The sequence below is a fragment of the Ananas comosus genome, linkage group 5 (assembly GCF_001540865.1).
Source record: "Ananas comosus cultivar F153 linkage group 5, ASM154086v1, whole genome shotgun sequence".
Taxonomy (NCBI): domain Eukaryota; kingdom Viridiplantae; phylum Streptophyta; class Magnoliopsida; order Poales; family Bromeliaceae; genus Ananas; species Ananas comosus.
This window is the reverse complement of record NC_033625.1, coordinates 1,828,299-1,854,252: the sequence shown is the minus strand read 5'-3', so window position 1 is coordinate 1,854,252 and position 25,954 is coordinate 1,828,299. Positions and strand designations below refer to the sequence as shown.

The 25,954-nt window shown below is 36.1% G+C and overlaps 5 protein-coding genes across 7 annotated transcripts; 1 reads left to right on the top strand and 4 right to left on the bottom strand.

Moving 5' to 3' along the window:
- On the bottom strand, positions 4,037 to 4,510 carry LOC109710240 (stigma-specific STIG1-like protein 2). The gene has a single exon (XM_020232744.1). The coding sequence runs from the start codon at positions 4,508 to 4,510 to the stop codon at positions 4,037 to 4,039; it is 474 nt and encodes a 157-aa protein (XP_020088333.1).
- LOC109710106 lies at positions 11,845 to 17,832 on the top strand. Of its 2 annotated transcripts, XM_020232548.1 has the most exons (12): positions 11,848 to 12,127; positions 12,233 to 12,297; positions 12,606 to 12,704; positions 13,536 to 13,668; positions 13,885 to 13,944; positions 14,178 to 14,237; positions 14,840 to 14,962; positions 15,679 to 15,750; positions 15,906 to 16,043; positions 16,395 to 16,550; positions 17,111 to 17,215; positions 17,440 to 17,832. In XM_020232548.1, the coding sequence occupies exons 1-12, from the start codon at positions 11,903 to 11,905 to the stop codon at positions 17,470 to 17,472; spliced, it is 1,269 nt and encodes a 422-aa protein (XP_020088137.1). In that variant the 5' UTR covers positions 11,848 to 11,902; the 3' UTR covers positions 17,473 to 17,832. The 2 variants fall into 2 exon arrangements, with proteins under 2 accessions (XP_020088139.1, XP_020088137.1); XM_020232550.1 differs by lacking the exons at positions 17,111 to 17,215; positions 17,440 to 17,832 and adding an exon at positions 16,752 to 17,104 and having other exon boundaries at positions 11,845 to 12,127.
- LOC109710239 (protein RALF-like 19) lies at positions 18,207 to 18,611 on the bottom strand. Its single transcript, XM_020232743.1, has one exon. It carries the CDS (start codon positions 18,609 to 18,611, stop codon positions 18,207 to 18,209), a length of 405 nt encoding a protein of 134 aa, XP_020088332.1.
- Positions 18,856 to 24,711, bottom strand: LOC109710108 (early nodulin-like protein 1). 2 transcript variants are annotated; one of them, XM_020232553.1, is made up of 3 exons: positions 24,656 to 24,711; positions 20,777 to 20,929; positions 18,856 to 20,567 (listed from the first exon to the last, which is right to left on the bottom strand). In XM_020232553.1, exons 2-3 carry the CDS (start codon positions 20,898 to 20,900, stop codon positions 20,143 to 20,145), a joined length of 549 nt encoding a protein of 182 aa, XP_020088142.1. In that variant the 5' UTR covers positions 20,901 to 20,929; positions 24,656 to 24,711; the 3' UTR covers positions 18,856 to 20,142. The 2 variants fall into 2 exon arrangements, with proteins under 2 accessions (XP_020088142.1, XP_020088141.1); XM_020232552.1 differs by lacking the exon at positions 24,656 to 24,711 and adding an exon at positions 21,633 to 22,674.
- On the bottom strand, positions 22,990 to 24,656 carry LOC109710107. Its single transcript, XM_020232551.1, has one exon. It carries the CDS (start codon positions 24,521 to 24,523, stop codon positions 23,486 to 23,488), a length of 1,038 nt encoding a protein of 345 aa, XP_020088140.1. The 5' UTR covers positions 24,524 to 24,656; the 3' UTR covers positions 22,990 to 23,485.

The window sequence follows — 25,954 nt, the reverse complement described above, 5'->3', positions numbered from 1 at the left end:
CTGAGAACAGTACTATTTCAGTATTTTATATTAGCAGAGATGGCGATTTGTAATAAATGAGTGGAAATTTGGGTGGTACTATTACCAAAGAAGATGTTAATTCGCTAGTTGGATTTAACCGACATCGATAAATCGGATCCGCACTTAATTAGTACATAAAAACATTCTGTTAATATCATTGGGTCGAAAATTTACACTCTTTTTTTTTTTTTTTTTTTTTTGGTGATCTTAGACACTTGAATTTACCCAAATCTGTAATTTATCTGCTAGATCTGCTGATTAGTATATATATATGGCTTGCTTATATGTATACATTAACTCTGTTGCAGAGCCTAACAATAACTGTGGTGAGCTACATGGGGAAGCTGAAGGTTGCCTTGGGAGTTGAGAAAGGCTTCATAAATTCCCAGCTTCTCAATTCTTACATGAAGGAATCATTTGAGAGAATCTTGGAAGCAGCTAAAGGAAAGAGGAATTAGAGAGGATAATAAGCAGTACTTGGGCCTTGGTATATATTAATCGAGCACTAATCGTCTCAGCGACTGCGAATCAGATACATTGAATGTGATCAGCTTTGCTATGTGAACAGTACTGATCGTCAAGTTCAACATTCGCACTCTTCACGAAATAATGGTTTCTGCTCTTTAACTAGCACTTCTGATTTCTTGAAGAATCGAAGTGCCTATATAATAATTTTTAATTTCATCAATTTTTTTTGGTCATTTTTTTAAATTACGTTGGTGGTAATAAATTTGGGGAATTAATCTTTCTCAAAGTTAGATATTGTAATCTTTATCCTGTTAGTTAATGCCCTTGTACTTTTGTCATGTATTAGCTATTCTATAGATAGCTATTGTTACTTATACATCTATTGCTTTATACTAAAGTGAGTGGGATAGTTTTCTTTTATTGACATATATCCGGTTTTACTATTCGGTACATCCGGTGCACCGTAGACCATTGATTATAGACATATGAATGGTCTATAAAAATATCTTGGATGCATTTGGAATATTCTTTCTTCCATATTAAAGAAGGGTTTGGGAGGGTACATCTGTTCTCTAAAACCCTCCTCTCCTCTCTCTCCCTACATATATAATATATATATATATAGGGTTTTAATATTTTATATTATAAATTTTCAAATTTTGTATATTGAAATTTTAATTTATTTTTAAATTTTCAACTTCAAAATTTAAAATTTTAAATCCTAAACTATATAAAAGTTTGAGTTATTTTTCTAAATTAGTTTGCTTCATTGCCTACCAACTGTTAAACCAATTAGAGTACTCCTCCATTTTTTTGCCATTTATCTATTGTAAGTCCAAATTTTAGAACAAATTACATCTAATTTCTTTACGTTGATACTTAATTATGCTAAATTTAGAAATCTTTTACAAAATTAAATATATGTTCATAAATTCTAAAAAAAATTATGAAATCAGTCAATTAAAAACTTACGAATCAAGTAACTGCATTTTATTTTATTATAATATTTTCAATTCTCGATATTGTTTGCATGGGTCCACAAAAATGATGTGAATAGAATTTGAAGAACAAGAATAAAAAAAAACACAAAAAGAGAATATGTATCTTTTGAATAAACTGGCCTAAAAAAAAGTATATTACAAACTTTTCCTTTTTGCTTTAAAAAATTTTGAAAGTTTTTGGAACTCCCAAGAATCTAGATAAGAATAACAAAATTTTATATTTTGAAATCAGATGTTGATACAAATATGTATTTAATATATATATTTAATAGAAATATATACTATATTTTATAAATAGAATTAAGAATATATTCATCATACCCGTGGCAAAGCGTGGGTACATTGCTAGTTATTATCTATCGTGTAATTATATTTGATTTAATGCATCTTACTTTTATGACGGACGAAGAACAAGAGATACACTAATAAATTGCCCCTTTATTTTTAGCTAAGTTTATTTTTTAAATGGCTTTGATGGTTGGTATATAAGGTCTCAAGTTGGAAATTTAATTATTTTATATTTTCAGTTAAATTTCTTTTTAACAAAAATAAATAAACGAAACAGATATCATGTTATATTTTTCTCTCTCAAAAAAAGGGTGCCCCTTTATGGTTAATGCATGGAGAAGTAATTAGCTACAAAATAAGAAGTTGATAAGTTGCTCGGCTTATTAGAAGATCCTCAATTGTAGTTAATTTAAATAATCATCAAATGGTTGATAAATTGAAGTTGAAGGAAGCAGGAGCCGAGCACATGTGAAAGAGAATGTAAGTCAAAGTTAATTGAGCAAAGTGTAAGTTTTAATCTAGCTTAATTGACCAATTAATTGAATTAACAAAAAGGAGTTGTACATGTACCATGTGTTACTTTAAGCAACTTGATCACTAAGATTCTCTATTTTCTCTTCTGTAATTACACAACGAGATGAAATCCACCTAGTGTGATCTTAAGATATTTTTGATATAACTACAAATTTGATTGTGATCAATAGAAGTAGAAAAAGTATTCTGCATGATTACAATACTTTATGACCGATCATATGTAGCGCAGTCAGCTAAAAGCTCAACAATTGGTATTTCAAGGCTCTAAGTTCGAAATTTAGTTTATTCATTTCTTAGAGAGTTAATTTTCTAAAATGTGCCCAAAGTGTCGTGTTCTAATTAACAACACTTTTAGCAGCATTTTTTTTTTTGAGGGCAATATAATGCATTAACAATAAAGGGTTTGGTTAAGGCCCGTTTGTTTGTTTGTTTGTTTTTTTTTTTTTTTTNTGGTTCCGCATTAACGAAATAAAAAAGAAAAAAAAAAACTTTTATATATATATATTCAAATTGAACAGATTCACCATTCAATATGCATCATTCGAATCATAGATATGTATTCTTGACATACTAATACAACTGGTATTATTTTTTTTAATAATAAAATGACTGCTGTTGTTAATATCAAATCAACAGCGATTCATAAGAGCTTATAATTCTTATCCATTAGATCTACATAATAGACTTGTTTCTGAAATATATAACGAACAATTGAATGGGAATAATAGGTTCGGTTAGGGAGTGTGGATATGGACGGGGGATTATGGGCGTGGGGAAAAAAAAGCTGCAGAACCGTGCGACTAGTGGTGGTGCCCGTTTTTTTTTTTTTTTTTTTTTTTTTTTTTTTTTTTTTTCTTTTAAGAGATAGGTAGCACGCTAGCTGTTTTGTTTATTTTATTTAAAAATAAATTTAGCTAAAAATGTGAATCAACTAGAATTTAAACTTGGGTCTCGGATACCAATCACCAAACTCTTGGCCACTTGCTCTAGAGACGGTCGGTGTTAAGGCCTATTTGTTGTTAGTAGCAGATTGAGTTAGAGAGGTATTATTGATCGAAGTAAAAAAATGGAAGTTATAATTAATTATCATGAAAATTAATTAAAACTAATAAAATGGAGAAATTGTTTGCACACCTGGTGCACCATCCCAAGTTCCCAAGCCATGCATGCATCTGTCTCGTTTCTTGTTATCCAATGGGTCCTCTATTGAAGTATGTGATAATATTGTAGCTAGACCTAAATTAAGGTGGTATTTGGTGCACCTTGTGTAGGTACATGAATTAATTTCTACACGAAAGTAACATTAATCAGCTGAGTTATTCACTAATTATATATTCAAGAGCTATAATTAAAGACCCAAAAAATCACATCGTGGTGGATTACTCATTAATTTAGACGTATAGAAAGATAAAATAAAATTTCCCCCTTTATTGTTATTGCCCAAGAGAAGAGGAAAATATAATATTTGTTTACATGACACTACCATGCATAACCCCCCTCTAATTACTCCATAAAAAGTAACAAATTGCAGAGACCCACCTTAATTCTTACTTTTTCTCATTTTGCTTTCCCCGCCACGGATAGAGAACTTCTATCCCCACCCTAATGCACGTAATTAACTCTTCATGATCTACAAGACGTAGAAAACGATACAGTAAATTAACCCTCAGTCTCCCCCCCATGCACCCAATCACCTGCCGCCATGTGGCCGGCCGCGACGGCCGTCACGCGTACCCGCAGAGGCCGTACGTGCACCGGAGCCCGCGCTGGCACCGCACGCCGCATCCGCCGCAGTTCTTGACGTCGTAGGCAATGGTGGTGCACTGGCCTTTACAGCAGAGCTGGCCGAAGCCGCACCGTTTGCCGCAGGCGCCGCAGTTGGCCCGGCTGGACAGAAGGTCGGTGCACCTGCTCCTGCAGCACCGGAGGCGCTGCCCGGGGTCACCCCCTGCGCAGCCGCGCACATTGCCCCCGTCGCAGATGTCGCCCTTCTTGCCCCCGACCGCCGCGAGGAATCGGCTCCCTGACCGTGGTTCCGACCACGGTTTCAGGCCCATGAACTGGTCCCTCACCACGGCCGCGTAGCCTTCTGTTTCTCCTTCTCTGCTCTCCGCTGACGTGGCATCAGCAGACACAGCGATCAAAAGGAGGACGACTAGAAGGAGCAAAGAGAGCGTTGGGCGTCGCCGCGGCGCCATTCTCTCTCTTCCTAGCACTCCTTTCGATCTCCTTTCTCTAACTCCCTCTTTGTTTCTCCTCTCTCCCTTCTCCACCTTGGGGTGGAGTTAGGGTTTGCTGGGTATTTGAAAGAGGGTGTCTTAAAAAATATTCATGGGCACACGTAAATAAGCTGCAGCCACAATCTCTCTCTCTCTCTCTCTAACAACTTCTTGGTCTAAGTGGTCGCTTAATAACAAATTGTAGCATTAATTCAGTGCCAGCTTTCTCTCTCTAGGATTGAGTGAGGGGTTAATTAAGGCGAAGCACATGATTGACTTAAATGGGTTTTCTTCGATCAAACGTGGTCGAGAGCTTGATTCGAAGCTTCTCTCTCTCACTCACTCCCATGAGATACGTGACAGGTTGTGTGTGTCGAATATCGATGCACAGTACAATTCTCTTGCAAGAGAAGTATTAAAAAAAAAACATAAGGGGTGTTATACGCAATGCTAAAGCTCTAAGCCATTGACCTTTTTGATGTGTTACTTAACTAATAAGATCGCTCTCTAAGTTGTCAAAATTAAAAAGAATAGAAGATAAAAAGAGAAGTTCTAATATATATATATATATATATATGTGTGTGTGTGCATTCTTTTAGGTACGTAAAATTGTACTGTACGGGACAATGGTACCTGTAAATTTTCGAGGATATTAGTGTTAATTAATGTTGTAGCTAGCCTAGTTTCTGTTTGAGGTAAAGTCATGTTTTTTTTGCAGGAGTTGTGAAGTGAACAAATTAATGTAGCGAGATTCTTGAGATATAAATAATCTCTCCTATATATATTGATGTAGCTCCTTAGGTTTTTAATGGTGCATGGTTAACTATCTCTTGGTGAAAAATAGTCTTTACGAGTGTTTTATAGCTAGTGAGAAGATCCAGAGAGAGTATAGGCTAGTCAACAGTACTCCTACTCCATTGGAATTGAAGAGGTACTATTTTTTATTTTTTTTTTTACCATATAATGAATATTTTTTGCCCCAATCCAAGTTTGTTAAGAGGAGCCTATATATGCTCTAATTAATCTAATCTAGTAAGAATAAAGTTCGGTTTAGGTAAATGATGCAAGAACAAAGCTCAACGTGAAGCCTAATTTGGAATTATACTTTTTACTAAGTGGAATGTTATAACAAATTATTTTCACTCGGTAATGTAAAAATCAAAAGAATCAATGAGATGCGCGGTTTCAATGAAATATTAGTATATGTATTTTTTTTATTGTGCATTTGATCTGAGCCAAATTTGTGTGTCAAAATTAAAGGCATTGTATATATAATAAGGCTTTACTAGTTTGAAGGAATAGTAATTAAGGCTTTTTAATCTGATTAAAACAAAATTATTCCTTCACAATTTAAAAATTAAGAAGACCAATGCAACTTCTCCTTCTTTGTAATTAATTTGCGCAGCTAAGGTGACATTATTCGGTAAATTTATTATTCTTATATATATATATAGAGTAGGGCTAGAATACTTGTAAAAGTATCATGGGAGTGATACTTGTGTGTTTTTAGCCCTTGAATGGAGAGATGTGAGGTTAAGATGATGGTGGTAGGTGGTGGTAGATGGTGGTAGGTGGAATAGTGTTTGATCCAAGGGCTATTTGTATTCAAAAAGTAGATCCAATGGCTAAAAACGTGATAGCAACATGGGGATGATGCTTGTAAAAGTATCCTAGATCAACTATATATATATATATGGTAGTATTATCTGTAGAATTAGAGTACTAGTATTATGTTTGACTAGAATTTCAGTAGTAGGGATGGCGTTTTTCTATGAGTTGTTTTTGAATGAGAGGTTCAATGTGACGATCGGCTGTTGAATGATATAATTGATAGTGATTTAGAAATTAAATTTTTCTTTCGAATATTGGGCCATGATTCCCAAGGGTTTTAAGAATTTGATAATTTAATGGTGTAAGAGAGTTTTCTCGTTTAAGGTTGTAAGATTATTCCAATTATTTGAATTTTTGTGTAGAAATTCTTTAATATGTTAAAAAGTTTATTATCTCTTGATCTTGATTACAGATGCTATCATCATTTTTTACCAGATATTCTTTTTTCACATTTTTTTGTTCACCTGATGGATAAGAGAACAATGAAAGTGCATTGTAATATTGTTTTAGTAGTTTAAATGGTTTAGTCTTATTTAATGGACCCGATCACAGGAAGCAAAGTATATCCGAAAATTGTAGGGTTAAACGTCGGATTTATGTGTATTCTAGAGGTATTATATATTATATATACTATCTATTTATTTTTAATTTTTCTCAGATTTTATTCTCCAATATGTATATTATGTATTGATTTTGGTTGATTTCTTGTTGCTGATTGTACGATGCTACTGTAGATGGAATGGATTTAAGATCGTTATATGACTCATGAAATTACGTATTATTATCAGGTTTTATAAATCCAGGTTATTAACTATTTATAATATATTATTTATTATTTTATTACGTTAGATTATAATGTTGTTTTTCTCGGGGGACAGTGGACGTCGACGGTGGTGGAGCTTATCCGGTTCGTCCTGAAGCACGGTGAGGGGTGTTTAGTCGGCCGATCCGGTCATAATTTTATTATTTTGCAATGCCGCATCTCTTTTTTTTTTTGTGATTAGAGTTTACCTGTATAAGTTTTTAGAGTATTTAGCTTATTAGGAACATTGTGTTTGGGGAAACAAAATATGGTATTCAAATATAATTAAGGAGAAGGGATTAATATATTATTGCATGCACTCATTGTGTATCATATGCACTGGCGAGGACTCTAAAACTCAAAAGATCGATTCTATATTTATCTACTGTGTATTGATTATATTTGCAATGACTATATTGGTGAGCTAAAAATTCTTTTTTTTTGTGTACATGAAAAAATATATATGAAATTATATTTTGATAAAGTCTATAAATTAAATATTTTGAAGTATCGTGTGGTGCGTATTTATATTCATCGTTTAAATTTGGATTTTAAATCCATAGTTTGGTTTTAGCTTAGGTGATATTGCATGATTTTTTTTTTTTTTTTTATGGATGATATATTATTCTAGTCTATCTCAACTGATTTACAGGTAGTTGCATAAGTATATCTCGTTTTAAGAATTCGAATCGTGAGGGCTCAAAATTAAAAATTAATTCTTTAAATGAATTTGCACATTTTAAAGAGCCTGTGTTTTAAAAATATACTTCTAGATATTAATTTAAAATTATATAATATAGTGTTTTCTTCTTCGATAATGTTGTCGCATTTTGTATGGTGAGTATATTGTTAAAAATTTAAATAAATTTGTCTGGACTTTTGATTTTAATGCTAAACAGTATGTATGATTAGGAATTATGGTCTATTTAGATTTGGCTTATTAATCTTTTAAAATTTTATTCTATATCAGATTTTAATTTGGTTGATTTGAATAAGTCAAATTATATTTTGATTTTAAATTTAAGTTATTATTACTTCAATAAATTTAACTATTAGATATTGATATGAATATAAATTTAAATCTATAAAATAAACGAGGTTGACTATCAAATCACCATATTAAATTTAGTTAATTAAAAATTTTAAAATTTTTGGAAAGATTATGTCTGTGAACTCACAAATATCTGTAATTTATATAATTTGGTAAATAGATGAAGCTACGATTTGACGTTGACGAGGAGAGGGAGGAGGAGGTGGAGGACGGAACGCACAGTAGTGGTTTCTTGGCCGAAGTCCGAGTGGCGCGGGGGGTTCACACGATGGAGCAGTCGTAGTGGATGACGGCAGGGTTTTGATTCATCGCCACATCATACCTTAATGTATTATTATATTTATTATTATTATTTTGATTATTATTTTATGAGCGATGCGTAGATGTCCCATCTAACCAAAAATAACTACCGTAAATATTTTCAAATTTTTACCTTCTTGTGGGAGAAAGTTGTGAGTACTTTCGAATTATTTGGACTTTAAGTATGATAGTGAGTGGCTTTAATATTCTATATAATGTAATAATTGAAACTTTAAAGATCATAAATTGTATATGTCAGTTGGAGGATTATTAGCAAACGATTTGGAATCCTGTTTTAGTTCTGTGAGATTTTTTTTTTTTTGGGATAGGTAGTTGCTATTTCGTTTGTTATTTTTATTTAGAAATAAATTTAACTGGAAATGATAAATTAGACTTGGATCAGATTTATTAACATCAGTTTTTTATAATTACGTAGATACGGTCAGTTGTTCTATGAGGGGTTAAGGTTTTTGTTTCAATGTATTCTATGTTGTCTCTTATTCTTTTACAATCTATGAATAATTGTTTTCGATAAAGGTATTGTTTATGGTTTTATGATTAGTTTTTTCATCTTAGTCAAATCTTATTATTACTAGGAATAGTAAATGGATTAGAGTTAATTTTTCAGATATGCTAATTTCTTCCATCAATTATAAGATTTGGCGTTTGGTAACTGTCCTATCAATTTGAATTAGATATATAAAGTTAATTATTTGACAAATCTAAGCTAATATTATATATACACACCAATCATGTTGTATTAATAACCTTTAAGAATTTTATGGAGCGTTGGGGTTTATGGATATTCGAGCAATGTTTTAGTTGAGCTTCATTTTAAAAATTAATCACTAAACTATTTTATTGGGTTATTATTATTATTCCTTCTAACGAATTTATTTGCTTTAATCTATGTTATGTTGTGAGGTCCCATGGGAGCTCTTTTCTTTATAGGGTTTCATACCAATCTAGAGATTTTGTTTTGAGATTCTTACATACATCGGAGTTTGTGTCTTTGAGTTTGTATAGTATTCCAAACTCATATATTAGGATGCTAATTATTTGTTCCATTGGTGATAAATGCATATTGTTTATGTGTATGATATATGATTATTTTTGTGGGAAAATTTATCGTTCTAGTTATTTTCACAGCATGAGATTATTTGTTTTATATTGAGATAATTAATAATATTATAGAATGTCAGTTGTAGGTTATTTATTACCTTTTTGTGCTGGCATGACTAAGTTCTTTAGTTGAATATCATACAATATTTTATATTATTATATTAAGTATTTTTAGTGTTTATAAGGAAGAATACAAAGATCAGCTATAAAGAAATTTTTTTTTTTTAGTAATTAATGGCTATGGGAGTATATTATATGCTATAATTTTCGTCGACATTTATTGGTTAGGGACATCGGTAGACTTTTTTAATATATTTTATTCTTAATATATAATTTTATAGATCACCGTGTGATTTTTTCTTTTTGAGCCGAGAATATTGGGTTCTCTTATTCCCTCTACTAAAAGAAGGTTAAAAATTTATCTTTTTTTGATGAGAGTAGGTAGCACGGCTACCATTTGTGGTATTTATTTAGAAATAATGTGCTGGAAATGTTGATATATAGCGATTCGAATTGGGTTCGGGTAAAACATAAGCTTTTTGCCATTCATCAATGAACAATTTATAATGAAAATGGTTCACAGGGATGAACAATTGTTTCCGAGAACAATTATATGAGCAAAAAGAAAGAAATCCTTAAACGTTTTGTAGAATTGTATTGGTAATTCAATGAAAGAGAAATGCTGTTGTCCTCAATTTATTTATATTTATTTATTTTGTTCTGTTAATTTTGATGCAATAATAATAAAGACTCTGTGAGATATGCATTTCAGGGGCTATTAATTTTTTAACATGTCTTAATTATTTTTACATCCCTAAAGCCTTTCTCAAAAAAAAAAGATCATACGTAAATGGATTTTGCTCTTTTTTTTGTTCCCCCTTTTTTGTTTTGATTTCAATGTCATTTGCAAAGTCCGTTGTGAGTGTAATTTATATTTGGTTAGAGAGTTTTGTTTTTTTTTTTCGGAAGAAAAAAAAATATCATACTTATGATTGGTATATATCCGTATTGGTTATGGTTCTTTCAAATGTATATAGTGCTACATTTGCAGTAGGTTTATTTGGTTTGGCTTAATTTACGATCATACATATAGATTTCTTTCCTTTTTTTTGTTTTTTAAAGGGATAAAAAGGATCCTACATGACATTGTGAGATTGGAGTTGTGGCAACAATTTTTCTACTTTTAATTTATTGCTTCAACTTTCTTGTTCATAAATATGTAAACATGTTGCAAATGAAATCAATCTTAAGCTTAATTTTTGGTGCTCGGAATTCGCGATCCAACGGGAAAATGTCAACCCCTCTTACAAGGCGAAATATTCCCTTTTTTAAGGCTTCTAAGGATCTTTAGTTCGCCACTAGTATTTCGTCTAATATTACCACTGTTGCTATTATTATTATTCTTATAGCCCACAGTTTTTTTATCCATGTTCATACCTAAAAATTCATTTGGGCTCATCACTCATCAACAAGCTGAAGATGAACGAATCTTGTCTCACTTCAACAATTTGCCTGTAATGAGCAAAGTTTTTCTCAATTTTGGCTTCGGTAGGAGAAAAATGAAAAAAAAGCTGCATCTGATGTCCAAGTTTTACATCTAACATAGTTTCACATTTATCAAAGCAGATCATTGGTACATTAAGCTTCGGGTCGGATTCAGATCTAGTTTGCTGCACCGAAGACGATGTCGTGCTTGTAATTATCTAATAATATCTGAGAAGTGTATAAATTAAGTCTGTTTCCTGTGAAAAACTCCCCCCAGGCTATAAGCATAGTGCAATTAATTAATGTGGCAAAAGAGGTGTATATAGAAAAAGATAGCATGATATCCGTTTCATTCATCGAAAGGATGAACTAAGCTATAGTGGGGTGAGGCATCATTAGCCTCGGAGAGGGCGGACAAAAAAAGAAGAAGAAGAAGAACAATGCTATCGATTACAGAAGTGCCTATTTGCTGAGAGAAATTGCTCTTATAAGTTTATTAATTGGTTAATCTTGTAGACTGCTAGGAGGGGGTCCAACTGGGTCTTCCTAAAAATCGCACCATTTCTGACCTTCCAGATGATCCATCAGCAGGCCACTAGTTCTGTTAGCGTATTACTCACTGACTGCATTCCATTCCTAGCCATCCACCCATCCCAGACCAGACATCATCTCCCAAATCTCTAGACTGGACACATGCATACTTAACCTTCTATTTCTATACAAAATTCAACGCAGTACGATAGGAGGGCCCACAGAATTACATTGGATCTAAAGGAGCCTAATTTGATCCGCCCCATTTACATGCTATGTGTGGTCGTATGCACGTAGGTAAGCCTAATAGCCCATAAGAGAAACTAATGGGCCCTTTAGCCCGATAGTCAATAGCCCATTTCCCCATTTCCTAAATTGTCCCTGATCCCCTTCGTTATACGCTTTGCCCGTGCCCGCGCCGCTCCGTTACTGGGAGTGAGAATATCGGGGGCGGAAGTGGAGTTCGGGGATGTCGCGGGGAACGGATAAGATGGTGAAGGCGGCGAAGCAGTTCGCGGAAGTGCACTACAAGGTTTTCACCGCCCGCTACGGCCAACAGATCATCGACCTGCTCGAGCTCCCCATCAAGCTCGTGCTCTCCCCCTTCACCCTCGCCTACGACCTCGTCGGCTCCGCCCCGCGCGGCTTCGGCGTCCCCGAGCTCGCCTCCCGCGTCTCCTTCTCCGCCATCTTCGTACGCAAACCCACCCCCCTCCCTCATCCTCTTCTTTCTCCCTCTCTCTCTCCTCGCATTCCTTGAAACCCTAATTTTTGATGGCTGGGTCTGTGCTGGTGGTAGCTCGTGGCGACTCTGGGCACGTATGATATCGCGCTGGAGCTGGGAAAGAAGGTGCTGTGCCAAAGGTGGTTCCTTCGCTTTGTTTCGGTGTGTTTGACGGTTTCGCGTCGTCGTATTGGTCTAATTTTGAGTGCTTGGCTACTAATTTTTGATATCTACGACGAGAAAAAGGTAGGAGGGAATTTGGCTTGGGTAGATTAGTATGAATGTTGCTACAGGTGCAGGTGTATGCGGAGAATTTGTATCGTCACTCAACTTAATTAAGCTTGCACGGACAAATATTAGCTATTATGTCAAAACTATCGCTGTTCTTACAAAAGCTGGATGTTTCGGTGGTGTTATTGCTATTGATATTGCTTGTTTGTGGTTGTAGGAATTGCCAAACCTGCAATGGTTGGCAAGCATTACGGTGTACTATGTGCAAGGGTACGGGACAAGTGAATTATCAAGTGAAAAACTACACCCCGAAAAGGTGCTTTTTTTCCCCTCCTAATTGATCGCTTACTTGATTACTTCAGAAGCACTTTTGTTTACAATGTTAGTTCCGTTCTTTCTGGATTCTGGTTTGGAAAATTACACTGCATATTTAATTTGCCCGCCTTTTTGTCATCGTCATTCTAGGACCTAAGGATTTGCTACATCCAGTTATAACATATATTCATCCAACACACATGCTATAAAACCTCTTGGACAACTTTTCTACTCAAAAATCAATCCGGGAATTTGTGACAAAAAAGCATTAGCGCATTTATCTGGGCATCAGGTTTAACTGAGCATCTTGACCCCCAAACACAAAACCTCAAGTTTAAAACTTCTGCTCTGCTTCTGAAGGTAAGCTATTGAGAGGCTATAATTGAAAAACTATTGGGCTTTGTGAAAATCTCTATTCGGATTCTGCTTGTGTAGAAGCTTTAGCTGGGCTGAATGGGCACTGGGCCCATGGGAAGGATTTATTGAGTAATGCCACTGAGGCATTGGAAATAGTTGAAACTCCATTCGTAGATGTTCTTAGGGCAAATATGTATGAGATCCACACATTTGTATGGATCAAAACTGCTTTTTACGAATCTAGTGGTTCACACTTCACGTGATTACTCCTTTTTTCTCGCGCAAAGCAAAACATTTATTCTGCTAATTGAACTTTCTGTAATTGTGTGCGTGCTGTTTTAAGTTTCTTCAGATGGAAAATTACTGCGGTGTGCTTGGTGATAATTATGCCTATGCCACTATTTGGATTTAAAAGTGTTGTGAGTAGTGTAATATCTGATTACTAATCTTTAGACCTCCTAATGTTTCTTTGTAGTGGAGAGAGACCAACAGCTGAGCGTGTTGCAGAGGCTATTTTGGAGAATCGTGCTGAGCTGGTCCATCTTCCTTCTACTGTTGATCTTTCTGTGCCATTGCCTTCCAAAGAATGTCCAAACTGTGATGGATCTGTAAGATGCTTCAGTTTCAATTTTAGTTTTGTATTTCTTTTGAATCAAGGTTGCTGAATCTGAATATTTTGAGCTGAGATATACTTGATTTTGATACTTTACTTTCTGGCTGCTTATAATTTCTTATATGCTTCATAGAAGTTTCATTATCTTTGTTTACAAACCTGGAAAAATGCCACCTTGTATTTCTGTAAGCTTTTTAGTTTGATACTGCAGGGTGTAATGGGTTGCCCCGAGTGCAAACATCGATTGCAAGTTAGAATTTCTGCAGATGATGTAAGTACTTGCTTAATTATTGTTTTCACTGGGAAAATGAGATAGGTGGGAAGGAGGGAATGAGGCATTTTTGAGATTGCTTAGTGTTTTGCTGGTGCTTTTTTAGCTTTATAACTATTTCTAATAAGCATCAGCTAGTCTGTCGGTGAGTAAAATGCGGTTGTAACACCTTATAATTTACATCTGTTTTCAATACTTCAACTAGGTAATAACGACCTACAACTCCTTTTTAGATTATGGAGCCTCCTTGGAAAGCATATAATGTTTTGAGGAAGATGGACTATCCTTATGAGGCAAGTACTATGACTTCTCTCTGTGAATTTTGATTCCTTTTTCACGTTATTATGTAGTTCATTAGATAATGTAACATGGGAACGTGTTCTTTCACTGTTGATTACTAATAACCCGTGAGAAGCAAAATGCTGACTTTTCTATGACGATCTACATATTTAGCTGGATGTGTCTGCAGCTTTTCTCAGCCTCACATGGCTAATTACTCAATATTTGGTTGATCATGTCCCGGAAAAAAGCAAGCAATTGCTCTGTCTGTAACAGTTGTTTCTTCTAAGTCAGAACCCAATCAACATGAAAATTTCTTCCCATATTTCCAGGGGGAACAAAGTTTCAAATTTGACTAATTCTTTTTCCTCAACATTCCAATTTCCCTAATCAAAGCCTTAGAGCTCTATTAATTTTACACTTTCCAGTGCTTTGATTGTTCCCAATACTTTATTGACTTATATGTTTTTCAAAAATATTTTTATCATTTCGTGTTGCTCCTGTTGTTTTGAAACGTGTTCATGTAGCTGAAAAACATTATGTTTTCATTTGCTAGATGACAAATATATTACAATTAGTTTAACTTGTCCTTTGCTTTTGCCTTTTCTTCTCTCAGAACATTGTCAATAGCATGAGGGACCCAAAAGTTGCTGCTTTTTGGTTGATAACCTTACCACAGGTTCTGGGGGGTTTTAATTATGATGATGATGTCAAGCAAAAGATTTGGTGGGCCTACAAGGTAAGTAGATTACATGATATATATGTCAAGCTGCATTGTTTTTGCTCATATTTGATGCCATAATTTGTCTAGGATATAGTTGTATCTTTTTCAGCAACTCAGTCCTCCCCCTCAACATTTATCTCGGTGCAACTCAATTTTTATATATGTTGGTTTATATTTGACAAACTCGGTTACATGAAGTATGATTAGTTTGCAGTTATTAACTTCATTGCTAGCTTAAGAAGTATATCAACCACATGACCGGTTAATGCTCTTCTCTATTTTAACCATTTTGTTCCTAATTCTGTGAAGTATGTTCTCATCAATTTCCTTTTATCAACTAATGTTCATATTCGCAAATTTCATGGCAAGCTTAGAAAACTGCGACAGCCACAACTTTATTCTAACTATGAAAATGGAAATTTATTTCAAGCTCTGTGGAGGAATATAAAGCAATGAAGATTTCTTCGATTTTGATATCAACTATGCAACATTGTATGATAGTTTTTCTGTATTACTATTTACTAAGTTTTTCTGTACTCATTGTCGTAAAATTCTTCTTAATCTTAAACAGTTTACCTTGTTTTTACTGGGTCATGTATCTGTTATTGAAATTTACATGAGACTAGAGTTTAAGTTAGATTGTTGTTTGCATAGTAATTTATGGTGATTTAAAAAAAATACATTTATGGTGATTAAAAAAAAAGATTTATGGTGATTTCTATTTGCTTTAGGAATCTATGCGCTATGATCAGCTACGAGATGTGGTTGCAAAGCGAAAACCTGGTTGGGAGCACCTCCAAGACGTGAGTCTTAATCTCTTTATCAATGATGGTTTTCTCCTTTCATGGAATCTATAGACTGTAGATGTCTCTATATCACCATGGTACATTGGTACCCATGAAAATATTGAATTTGACTGGAGGAAAGCCCCAATCTGATAATGTTTTAAACTTTGCAGGCTCTTATATCTTTAGATCCTGTTCGTGCTAGGGATGACCCTGTTATCGTGAAAAACATTCCCTACTACAAGGCAAAGAAAGCACTGGAGGGGGAAGTCATGAAGCTTGATGTACCTCCTCGACCTCTCAATTGGGGTGTAAGTATTAAGAATCGCTATTAGTTGTCATAACTTAATTGTTTAATAGAGAAGAAATTCATATTTGATCAGCATGTTGGTACTTGTTCTTTTTATATGAGAAAGGAATCTGAAATAACTCAGGCACATCACTCTCTGTATTAGCCGACTTTTTGTGAACAAAATGTACCGTCACATTATGTGAACTCTTTTACACGCGATGTCCATATTATTTAAGTGAGGACTCTGTCAATTTTTGTTTACCATTGTGGAGCAAAGCTTAGCTAGTTGAGCCTTCTGGTTTTCTCAGGAAGCAAAATATGAAATATATCACAGATTTAATGTTCTAAATCCAAATTAGAATATTCTCAGGAGTTGGACCTTCCACTAAATGCATCTTCATGGACTGAGGAAGACCTGAAAGATCCAAAGAAATTGCTGGAGATGACAACTCTTCTTAATGCCCAAAGAGAATTTGCTGACAAGATATTGGACTCTCAGTGGGAAGCCAAATGGCGACAAGACAAGGTATGGGGTTGTCTTTTATTGCCTTTACCTCTTCTTCTCCCCCATATACTTTTTACTGTCTTTTCGGGCATCATAATGACTTAGACTAGCATGACTAGCATGGCAGTGGACAAGAGATAAAGAACTAATCTAGATGTGTTGCCTATTAAGTAAGAAACAATTGCAGTGTTGCTAGATTTAGAGAAGAATCTGTGTTTACAGCGGCAAATGCAGCACTCCTGACGATGGCAATCAAAGGAGGTGATACTGTGACATATAAGACTGAGGACGGAGAAAAGGCATGACTAGTGCTGATTGGAAATCTTCTAATTATATAACGAGGAAAAGACATTCCCCAGAAATTAATAGACTGGCTATCTATCTAACTTCTTCTTGGCGAACTGCGTACGAGGGCATTTAAATGTCTGATATTTATCTTTCACCTATTTTTTCATACCCAACAAACGTACAGCATACTAATTGCGTAGACAAAGGTGTAAGCATTTGAACATGGACAGTATACATACATTATTACAACATGTTTCTATTATCAAGATATATCTTTTGTCTTGCTGCTACAGTTGAATGATCTATTGAAGGAGAAGGTACAACCATACATCCAGAACATTGATAAAGGAGATCTTCCTACACCTATACTCATAAAGTCAAATGCTCAAGAAAACAAGGTTTGCAACCTCTCACTTTTATCTGTACTGTTGTTTCTACAAATTTTTGTTTATACGCTAATAAATGGAATACTTTAATGCGCTTATTCTCTGGATGAGAAGGCCTACCATACTGACTTTGCTTCTTTGTTCTAGGAGCAGCGAGAATAAATACAGTGATCCTTTAAGTAATGTGCATTAAAGGCAATACATAATATAATAAAATAGTTGCTTATGTCTTGCAGAAGCCCAAACGGCGAAGATGGTGGTTCTTCTGAAAAATTGGCTGGTGTCGTAAATACAGTTCGGCATGGAGTGCTCCACATGAAAGAGGTAGGTACATAGCAGAAAATTTTGTGCTTTTTGATGTCACTCTTGCAGCTCTCAACGAAAGTACTGTTACTCTTATGCAACTTAATTTAATTCGAGTAATGCGGCATCTGATACATTATTTTCTTATGTTTTTCCCCCTTGAGAGCAGTAAAACTTCCTTGCTAAAAATTATTATTGCATTTCACCTGTCTTTTTGTCAATCATATGAAACTTGTATTATGAGGATACGTCAATTTCAAGCGCCTCATTTTCCACCCTGCTAAGATTGTTTACTAACTAGTCATTACAAATGATCTTTTCTCAAATCTTAGCCACATTTTTAATCAGTACAATCTTTTTTATTCGATGTGTATTCTAAGAGGCTTGTGTGTTAAAAACACCTCGTAGTTGAAATTTGCGAGTACTGAAACAATTAAAATTCCTCGCTTTCCTGCATGCGTTACATCAAAATTTTAGCTAGAAATATACTTCAGCAAAGGTCCTTATTATCGCAGTCGCATGTTATGAAGTCGTAAAGAAGTAAATAGTGTCAATTAGAAGCACATGTTTGAGACTCTGGGCAGTTAAAAGTTAAAACACAATCAAAGGGAACCAAGAAGGGGCGTCTTCATGTGGAACACTAACAAACATCAGCACGTAAAAACTCTTTTGCTTTCTCCTTTCTTCTCGTGTTCGATTTTCACCGGAGAATCCGGGCGCACCTGGTGATGATGCTGCACCCGCGGTGGTACGGGTTGGCGCGGCGCCGGCGGCGGCAGTTGTAGTAGGATTGGCCGCGGCGGCTGCAGGGTACTCGGTTCTTCATCAGTGCGCCGTAGCTGATGAACCTCGTGCGGCCCGGGTAGGCGGCAGCGAGGCCACGGCGGGTGTCGACGTACTCTGCTTCCGCGCTGCCGTCCTCGTCGTCTTTGTCGGCGCACTCGCCGACCGTCCCGTCGCACGCCTGCGTGAGCTCGTCATCTTCGAAGTCGAGGCGTGCGAGGCCCCAGTCCGCATCGAGGGGCGCGGAGTGGGCTGCGCAGGCCACCGATAGGAGGAGGAGGAGAAGGACGGCGAGGAGGAGGGCGGGGCGGGGGAGAGCCATGCAAGGAGGAGAGCGAGAGCTGATACTTATTGGTTTTGTTCGGCAATTGGGTGATGTCGCTTTATTGGATGGTTTGGGTGATGATGTTGATCCCTTTCCCTTCCTGATCAGGGAAGAGGGAGAGTGCGTGTATGCGAATGAAAGGGAGATAGAGAGGAAAGGTTGGGTTGGGAAAGGAGATGTATGTATGGTGGGGGTTTTGTGTTGTGGCCGCTTGGTTCGGGGTGTCTCACGTCCTTAATATAAGGGGTGCCCCGTTTATCCCTCCCCAATGTCCTCATACTATATATAACGAGGAGGAGGAGCTTCTTATACAATAAAACTTCACAGAGAGAGAGTTATAACTATATTTAGCACGAGGGGAACAACGCACATCTCGACTAAGGATGTTAATGGGTCCAGATATTCAAGATTTTATTCTACCCGAATCCGAACCCAAACATGACAAGTTTAATCTATACTAAACGAGTATGTTTTTGATTAATGAAAGGGAACAGCACACATCTCGAGTCTCAACCTACAAATACAATAAGGCACTTTTATTTCGTTCCACTTCTCTGCCACCATATAATTTTTAAGTTAAAGCATCGTTGAGATTAATCACGCAAGAATCACATCTCGTTCAAACCCTGTTTATTCTGAAAAAGATTTGAAACACCACTTATAACTGGTATAGATCGATTGTAGCATTTCATGATGATTTTTTTTACTTTTCAGTGATAATTTAACAACAGGTTTCAAAGATTTAAGCAACAATCATAGAAGAGTGAAACACTATACGTGACGGGGACTATATATAGAAGCAGAGAGAGATGGAAAGAGGCGGCATTAATTAAAATTGAAAAGTATTAATTTAAAGGCTTAGTATCCTATTAATTAGACTCAAAACTATGGTTAAAGCCAATAACTCATATTTCTTTTTTTTCTTTCCACATTGATTCCTGGGTCATGCCAAAAATTATAATTAACTATATATTTCAGGCCTTCAATATATATATATATATATATACTATAAAAAGCTCATAAGAAGTAGGTATGGGGGATGTATAGCTTTTATTTTGTTCCCCCACTAAAATTTTGCAGTACTCAGCAATATTCCGTTTAGGATTCACATGAAATGCTTGCACAAATTCACCAAATGGGCTACTTAAAATGCCACACTCAACTGCTCCGCATTAAATGTTGGTTTTGATTTTGTATAAGCCCAACTCTCATAAATAGCAAAAGGAACTGCGGGTAAAAATTTTCCTCTTATATTTAACTACTGTGTGTTTATAACATAATAAGAAGCGCTTTCTGTCTTAAATCAGTAGTAATTAAGTAACTGACATAACATAAAGATGATTTAATACTCGCTTTAAGTTAAACACACAATCCTCTTTAATTAAAGAGAGATTTAAAACTCTAATTACCAAATCGATCACAAACCCTCCCTGCATTACTTTATTCTAAACCTAAAGAAGAAAAGGTGACAACACATTAATCTAAAACGACCACAAATTAATTACCAACTCACCAAATCAAATTAACTTTAAGGAAAGGCCCCGACCATGACAAGAGCAACCACTCCAAAGGAAACAATCTCTGGAACCCTCAAAACGGATGAAGAGGATGGTGCCGAAGAAGAAGAGTTGGATGGGAACAAAGTCGGCGGCGTGGCTTTTCGGGTAGGCGGGTTCGAATCGGACCGTGGAGTCGGTGCGGGAGACGGACGAGAGCGCGGCGGGGGAGGGCTGTTCTTGCTGGTTCTGGTGGCTAGAACCACAATGACCAGCTTCTCGCCGCTGTCGCACCGGGTTTTGTTGCCGCTGATGAAGAAGAAGGGCCCCGACCGGCCGAGATCGAACACCGAGTACCCGCCGTCGAGCCTCAGATAGGGATCGGTCGTGTTGCATGAGTTGAATTTTTCGTGTGACACCACGAGGACGGAGTCCTCTTCCTTGTTGTACTTGAAAACTATATATAAACATGCACCATAATGTATTACACATATATTATACATAGATGAGAGTTTTAGATATGGTTTGCTTTGCTACTTAGGCGAAGATGGTTTGACTTTATAAAAACACTTATAATTTAGAATAAATTTTGAATGATGATACTGACGATATTTCGAAAGTTTGGAGAAGAGGGAGAGAAAGAGAGAGAGATTGAGTTGAACATACTGAGCCTGTCGTTGACTAGAAACCTGTTTCTCTCGGCCCAGTGATTGTAGGCTTCGGAAGGGTCAGGCACCCAACCATCTCTCCCACCAACAAAGAATTCATATGCTCCACAGATGCTCACCATACCCACAACAACTACAAGGATCAAAATAGCTGCAGCGTTTCTACAATCATGAGTCCTCATCTCCACCCCCACAATAAAACAAAAACAAGCAAACAAGAGAGAGAGAGAGAGAGAGAGAGAGAGAGAGAGAGTTATAAATAAAAATTATAAAGCTGTGGTGAAGGGGGTGGGGGTATAAATAATGGAGAGGGTGGTAGGTTCAAAAGCTGAGCCTCGGGGGTGGTAAATGGGGAATGGCCAACAATTTCTACGGTTTCGTAAAACATCAACAGTAGTAGTAGAGCCTGCATGGAATGGGTGGAGGACACGTGACACGATTCTGCGGAGCTAACGGTAACTTGGTGTACTCCGCCTCGCGCGCGGCACCAGCCCGAGTCGGAAACTCCGGTGCGAACCGCATGCAACATGCAATATTTCCGATGCGAACCGCATGCAAGTCATAGCTAATTTTTATTAAATTTTAAATTTTAAAAATAATTTAATAAAAATTAAACATTAAAAATACTAGAACATCAAATTCCTTGTAACATCATCGATCTATAAGCTGTAGTAGAGTCTTCGTCCACGGAAATAAGAATAAGAAGAAGCTACTTGCTCATGTCAAAAATAATGCACCAAAGAAATAAAAACAAATGCAACCATTTGTGACTTGTGAGGCCTTATAAGATTTTCTTTTTTTTTTCCTCGGAATTCGGGGTATTGAATTGGCGTTTCGGGTCATTAAAACCTTACCCTCTTTCATAGGTCCCGCTGTACGAAACAGGTGCTCCGAATTATCTGATGCATGTAGGGCACAGAGATGCATGATTCAAACACATGTTCCATGGTGAGAATTTCGAGTGTCCATTTGCATCTGTCACTTGGTGTATACCAGCTTTTTCCAGTAGAATCTCCCTAATAAGCTTCTACAATACCGAGTGAAGTCTAAATTCAAACTTGCATTACAGCTTCCCGCCGTAGAAAAAGCACTATAGTTTTTAATTTTGCCACAATACGTATGTGACTATTGCTTTTCAGAGCAGAGAAGCTGTTCAAATCATATGAAACATGCACTTCAATGAATATTAGCACAACAAGGCAAATGACTAAGGCAAGCAATTGAGAGCCATATCTTAACACATTGAGGAACTCTCTGCGGCGGGCTATAGACAATTACATATATGATAACGAAATCATATTGATTTTTTCAAAATTTTCATAGGCATGAATACATATTTAGAAATCATGAGTTTGTATTCACCACACACTCATTATTGGCCTTTTCTAGACAATTACAAAGACTTATAGAACACTGCCAGTACAGGGATAAGTTCCCTTTATCATTCTAATTTTAAAGTGTTGCAGTGCATAACATTCATGCCAAATTGCATTTGAGCTGTAAAAGTATTCTAACTGTAAGTGCGAACTTCAAATGACAAATAAGTTACCAAATCAAAGGAAACTATTTCTTTTTCGGAACTACTCTGGTTCAGTTGGGCTACGAAGTCACAAAAATTCTTAAACTCCTTAAAACAAATAAGCATTTTAAAACATGTGAAATTGTAAGCCAAGAAGAAAATAATCCAGGTTAATTACTTCAATCATGATCTACAACAGCAGATCACTGGATCCATATCAAACTGACATATTTTATGTTGGCAAAAATCAAAAGTTCAATATTAACATATCAATGATAAATAATATTAACAAGATCATTTATTTTCATTGGCACACTTTGGTGTCTCTTTCTGTTTGAATCTATACATGACAAATGCTTATACATAACTTGTCAACCTACAAGGCAAATAAAAGATTCCTTGCTGCTAATTCTCAATCTTCTATACAAGTCTAACTTTCTTTGTTTCAAACATAAGGCACCGTTCAATCAAAACAACCACAAGAACAAAAGCATCCAAATAAGTTCATTTAAGATAATAATAAAAGAGCCCTTGAATCATGTATCTTTGGTCATAGTATACTGCCACACACTTTATGGTCCTCTTGCAATAATACATAAATACCAAGTTACTAGTCTCGTAAAAAAGTATTTATTGTATATTGAGTTACACAGAAATATCCAACGACTAAAAAAGCATACACACCAAGTTACTGGTCTCGTAAAAAAGCATTTATTGTATATTGAGTAGCAAGATCGAATTATGACATATATCTCCAGAGGAAACTAAATACTATTTGAGTAAAACATTGAAGTACACTACAAGTTGCCCGCATTTTCTAACCAACAAGATCAATTGAACGCTACAACATTTCTCATGGTTAGAACCATAGGATAACAAACCAACAAATACAAAGACTCACCTGAGTATCAGAAACTCTATAGTTGCATAATGTGTGGTGATGTATTAGCAAGAGCAGCTATTATCAAATGGAAGTATAGTAAAAACTTGGGACGCTTAGGCAAAGTGTTCGAACACTCCATGCGTTGCCCTGCATCATTTTCCTCAAAGGTTATCCAACAGTCGAATTTTGTAAATATGAAAGCTAGCTACTCCCTAGAGAGATTATTTTTCTTCCAACACCATGTCGCCAGAAAATTGAAACAAATATGTTTGCTGGATATTCTGCACTCAAGGATCTCATCACTTTCACTTCATGTGGGAATCAAACCACTCAAAAATATCCTCAGACTTTAAGCTGCAAAATTCATGGTAACCATATGCAAGATTTAACTCTTCTTCCACGTGTTTAATCCATTCATCACTCTCGGACAAAAGATTCTTTTCCTTCAGAGCTTCCTTCCAGGGACTCGCCCTCCCGTCCATTTTCATGTATCCCTTCTCATCCACAAAACCCTTCTCGTGGAAAACCTCAACTATTTTAACCGCAAAACTTCGATTCACACCCGGAATTCTATCTGATAATACATTCGGTATCAAAGGGAAATCCATACATCGCACTTCCTTAACATCAACACCCTTCGCCTTGAAATCTTCCATGTTTCGTAATATATTACTCATTCTAATTCGATCTTTCGGCATATGAACAAAAAGAGTCGGCGGATAGTCATTTCCAATAGCTATATTTACAAACACCCCTTCTGCAATCATAATTGTGATGCTACCAAACCTCATTTTGAATGCGAGTGCCGAAACAAAATAGCCGCCAGAAGAAGCCCCTAAAGCCGTCATCGGAAGCCCCTCGAGCTTATTCTCTCGAACCCACCATTTGATGATCCATTCCACATTCTCCAACTCCTTACCAAAAGACCAACATTCCTCAAGACTAGAAATTGTCAAAACTGCGAATTCTCTTTCGAGGGCTTGGAGAACAAAAGCCCTTTCTTCTGGCAATCCGTCGCAATTAGGGCAAAATGTGGACTTGTCCCAGAAATTGGAGGCTCGAATAGTGCAACCAGGGGCTATAAAAAGAGCTGCTTTTGGTGAATTGGGGATTTGCCAAATCACTTCAGTGCCATTCATGAACTCAAAAGAAGGGTGGAACTGGATGGAACTGGGGAAAAAGGCGGTTCCTTTTAGGGCTTCGGGATCAGATGGGGAAGTGGGCTTTGCTTTGAATAGGATTAGGGTTGCGATGAGGATCAAAGCACACGTTGTGAGGGCAATTCCTCGCCATTTTTGTGAGGTATAGTAGGTGTTGCTCGATTTGGGCACACCAATCCACATTATTGAGAAATTTGTAAAAAAATTTGAGGGATTTGGCGCAATAAATTTAAAAATTTGAGGAACAATAGAACAAATTTGTGACTTTCGCTACATAATTTGTGAATTTGAGAGAAGAAAAGGAAAAATTCTTACGAGTTGATGGAGCTCGATGAATGAGTTGACCCAGTAGAGTCGAAGACGAAATGGAGAGCGAAACATACTCTACGTGTAGTGAACAATTATGCGGGGATTTGTTTACTCTTGTTACTGGGCCGATGATGGGCCGAATTTGGATTTCCACTGTTATTTTCTGGGTTTGGCCTACATAAGAATTGGTCCATGTTAGGCGTATCTAAAGAAAGATGGACAAACTCGGCCCATTAACTAGATAAATAATTGATTGGATCTCGTTTACGACGTAATCCGTGGACCGGATCACTGAAAATGCACCGGCCAACTCATATCTAGAGAAAGTTATATGTGTAATAACTATTTTATGTAGAAATAATAATAACCATTAAATACGGTCAACTTGCATAAAAAATTCACTCCTTTTTGTATTTTTTTAAAAAAATTATCATTTTGCAGTTTATATTTGGATTTTCGGAAAACTGAATAAAATATTTTTCGTTTTTTTTTTTTCTCTTGTTTGTTTTTTGAGAAAACTTCAAATATCACTTCTGAGGTTTTGTACTTTCTCACTTTAGTACCTGTGGTTTAAAGCTTTTCACTTTTGTACTCTGTAATTTTATTTTTCTCGTTTTGTTATTCTTTTTACTAATTTTTTTATTAAATCAATGACAAAGTTAAAATTAAAGGGTACTAAAGTGAATATTCGATAAACTATAGGTGGGATATCTGAAGGTTTTAATATATGATTTAATGAAAAGTTAACGAAGGGGCTGACAAAAAAAGAAAAATAAAATTACAGGGTATTAAATTGATACATTTAAAATCATAAGTACTAAAGTGAGAACGTGCGAAACCACAGGGATGGTATTTGAAGTTTACCCTTTTTTTTTTTTTCCCTCTTCATCTCTCTTCTCCTCGCCTTCCCTTTCTCTCTTTCTTCTCTCGCTTCATTTCCTTCCCCTTTCTCATCCACCATCCTTGTATCTGCGTCATGCTCCTCTTTCCTACCTTGCCCACACCTCCATTGACATCGGCGACAGTGGCGCGAGTTAAGATATAGTATAGATCACGAAGGTGAAGCTACAGTAGAGAGCATGATCATGGACAGCAATGGCCGTGAAAGTCTTGCAGTATTTAAGGAGAACATAGAGAGAAAATACATTGAGCCGGGAGGAGGCTGTTGCGGCAAAGGGCGAGGGAGGAAGCGCGTTAACAAAAAAGAACACAAAAGGTAGAAAAGAAAGAAAAAAATATTTCTTTTCTCTGAGAAGATCATCCTATACCGTGATTGCTACAGAAAGAATCAAAAAGCAAAGAAGA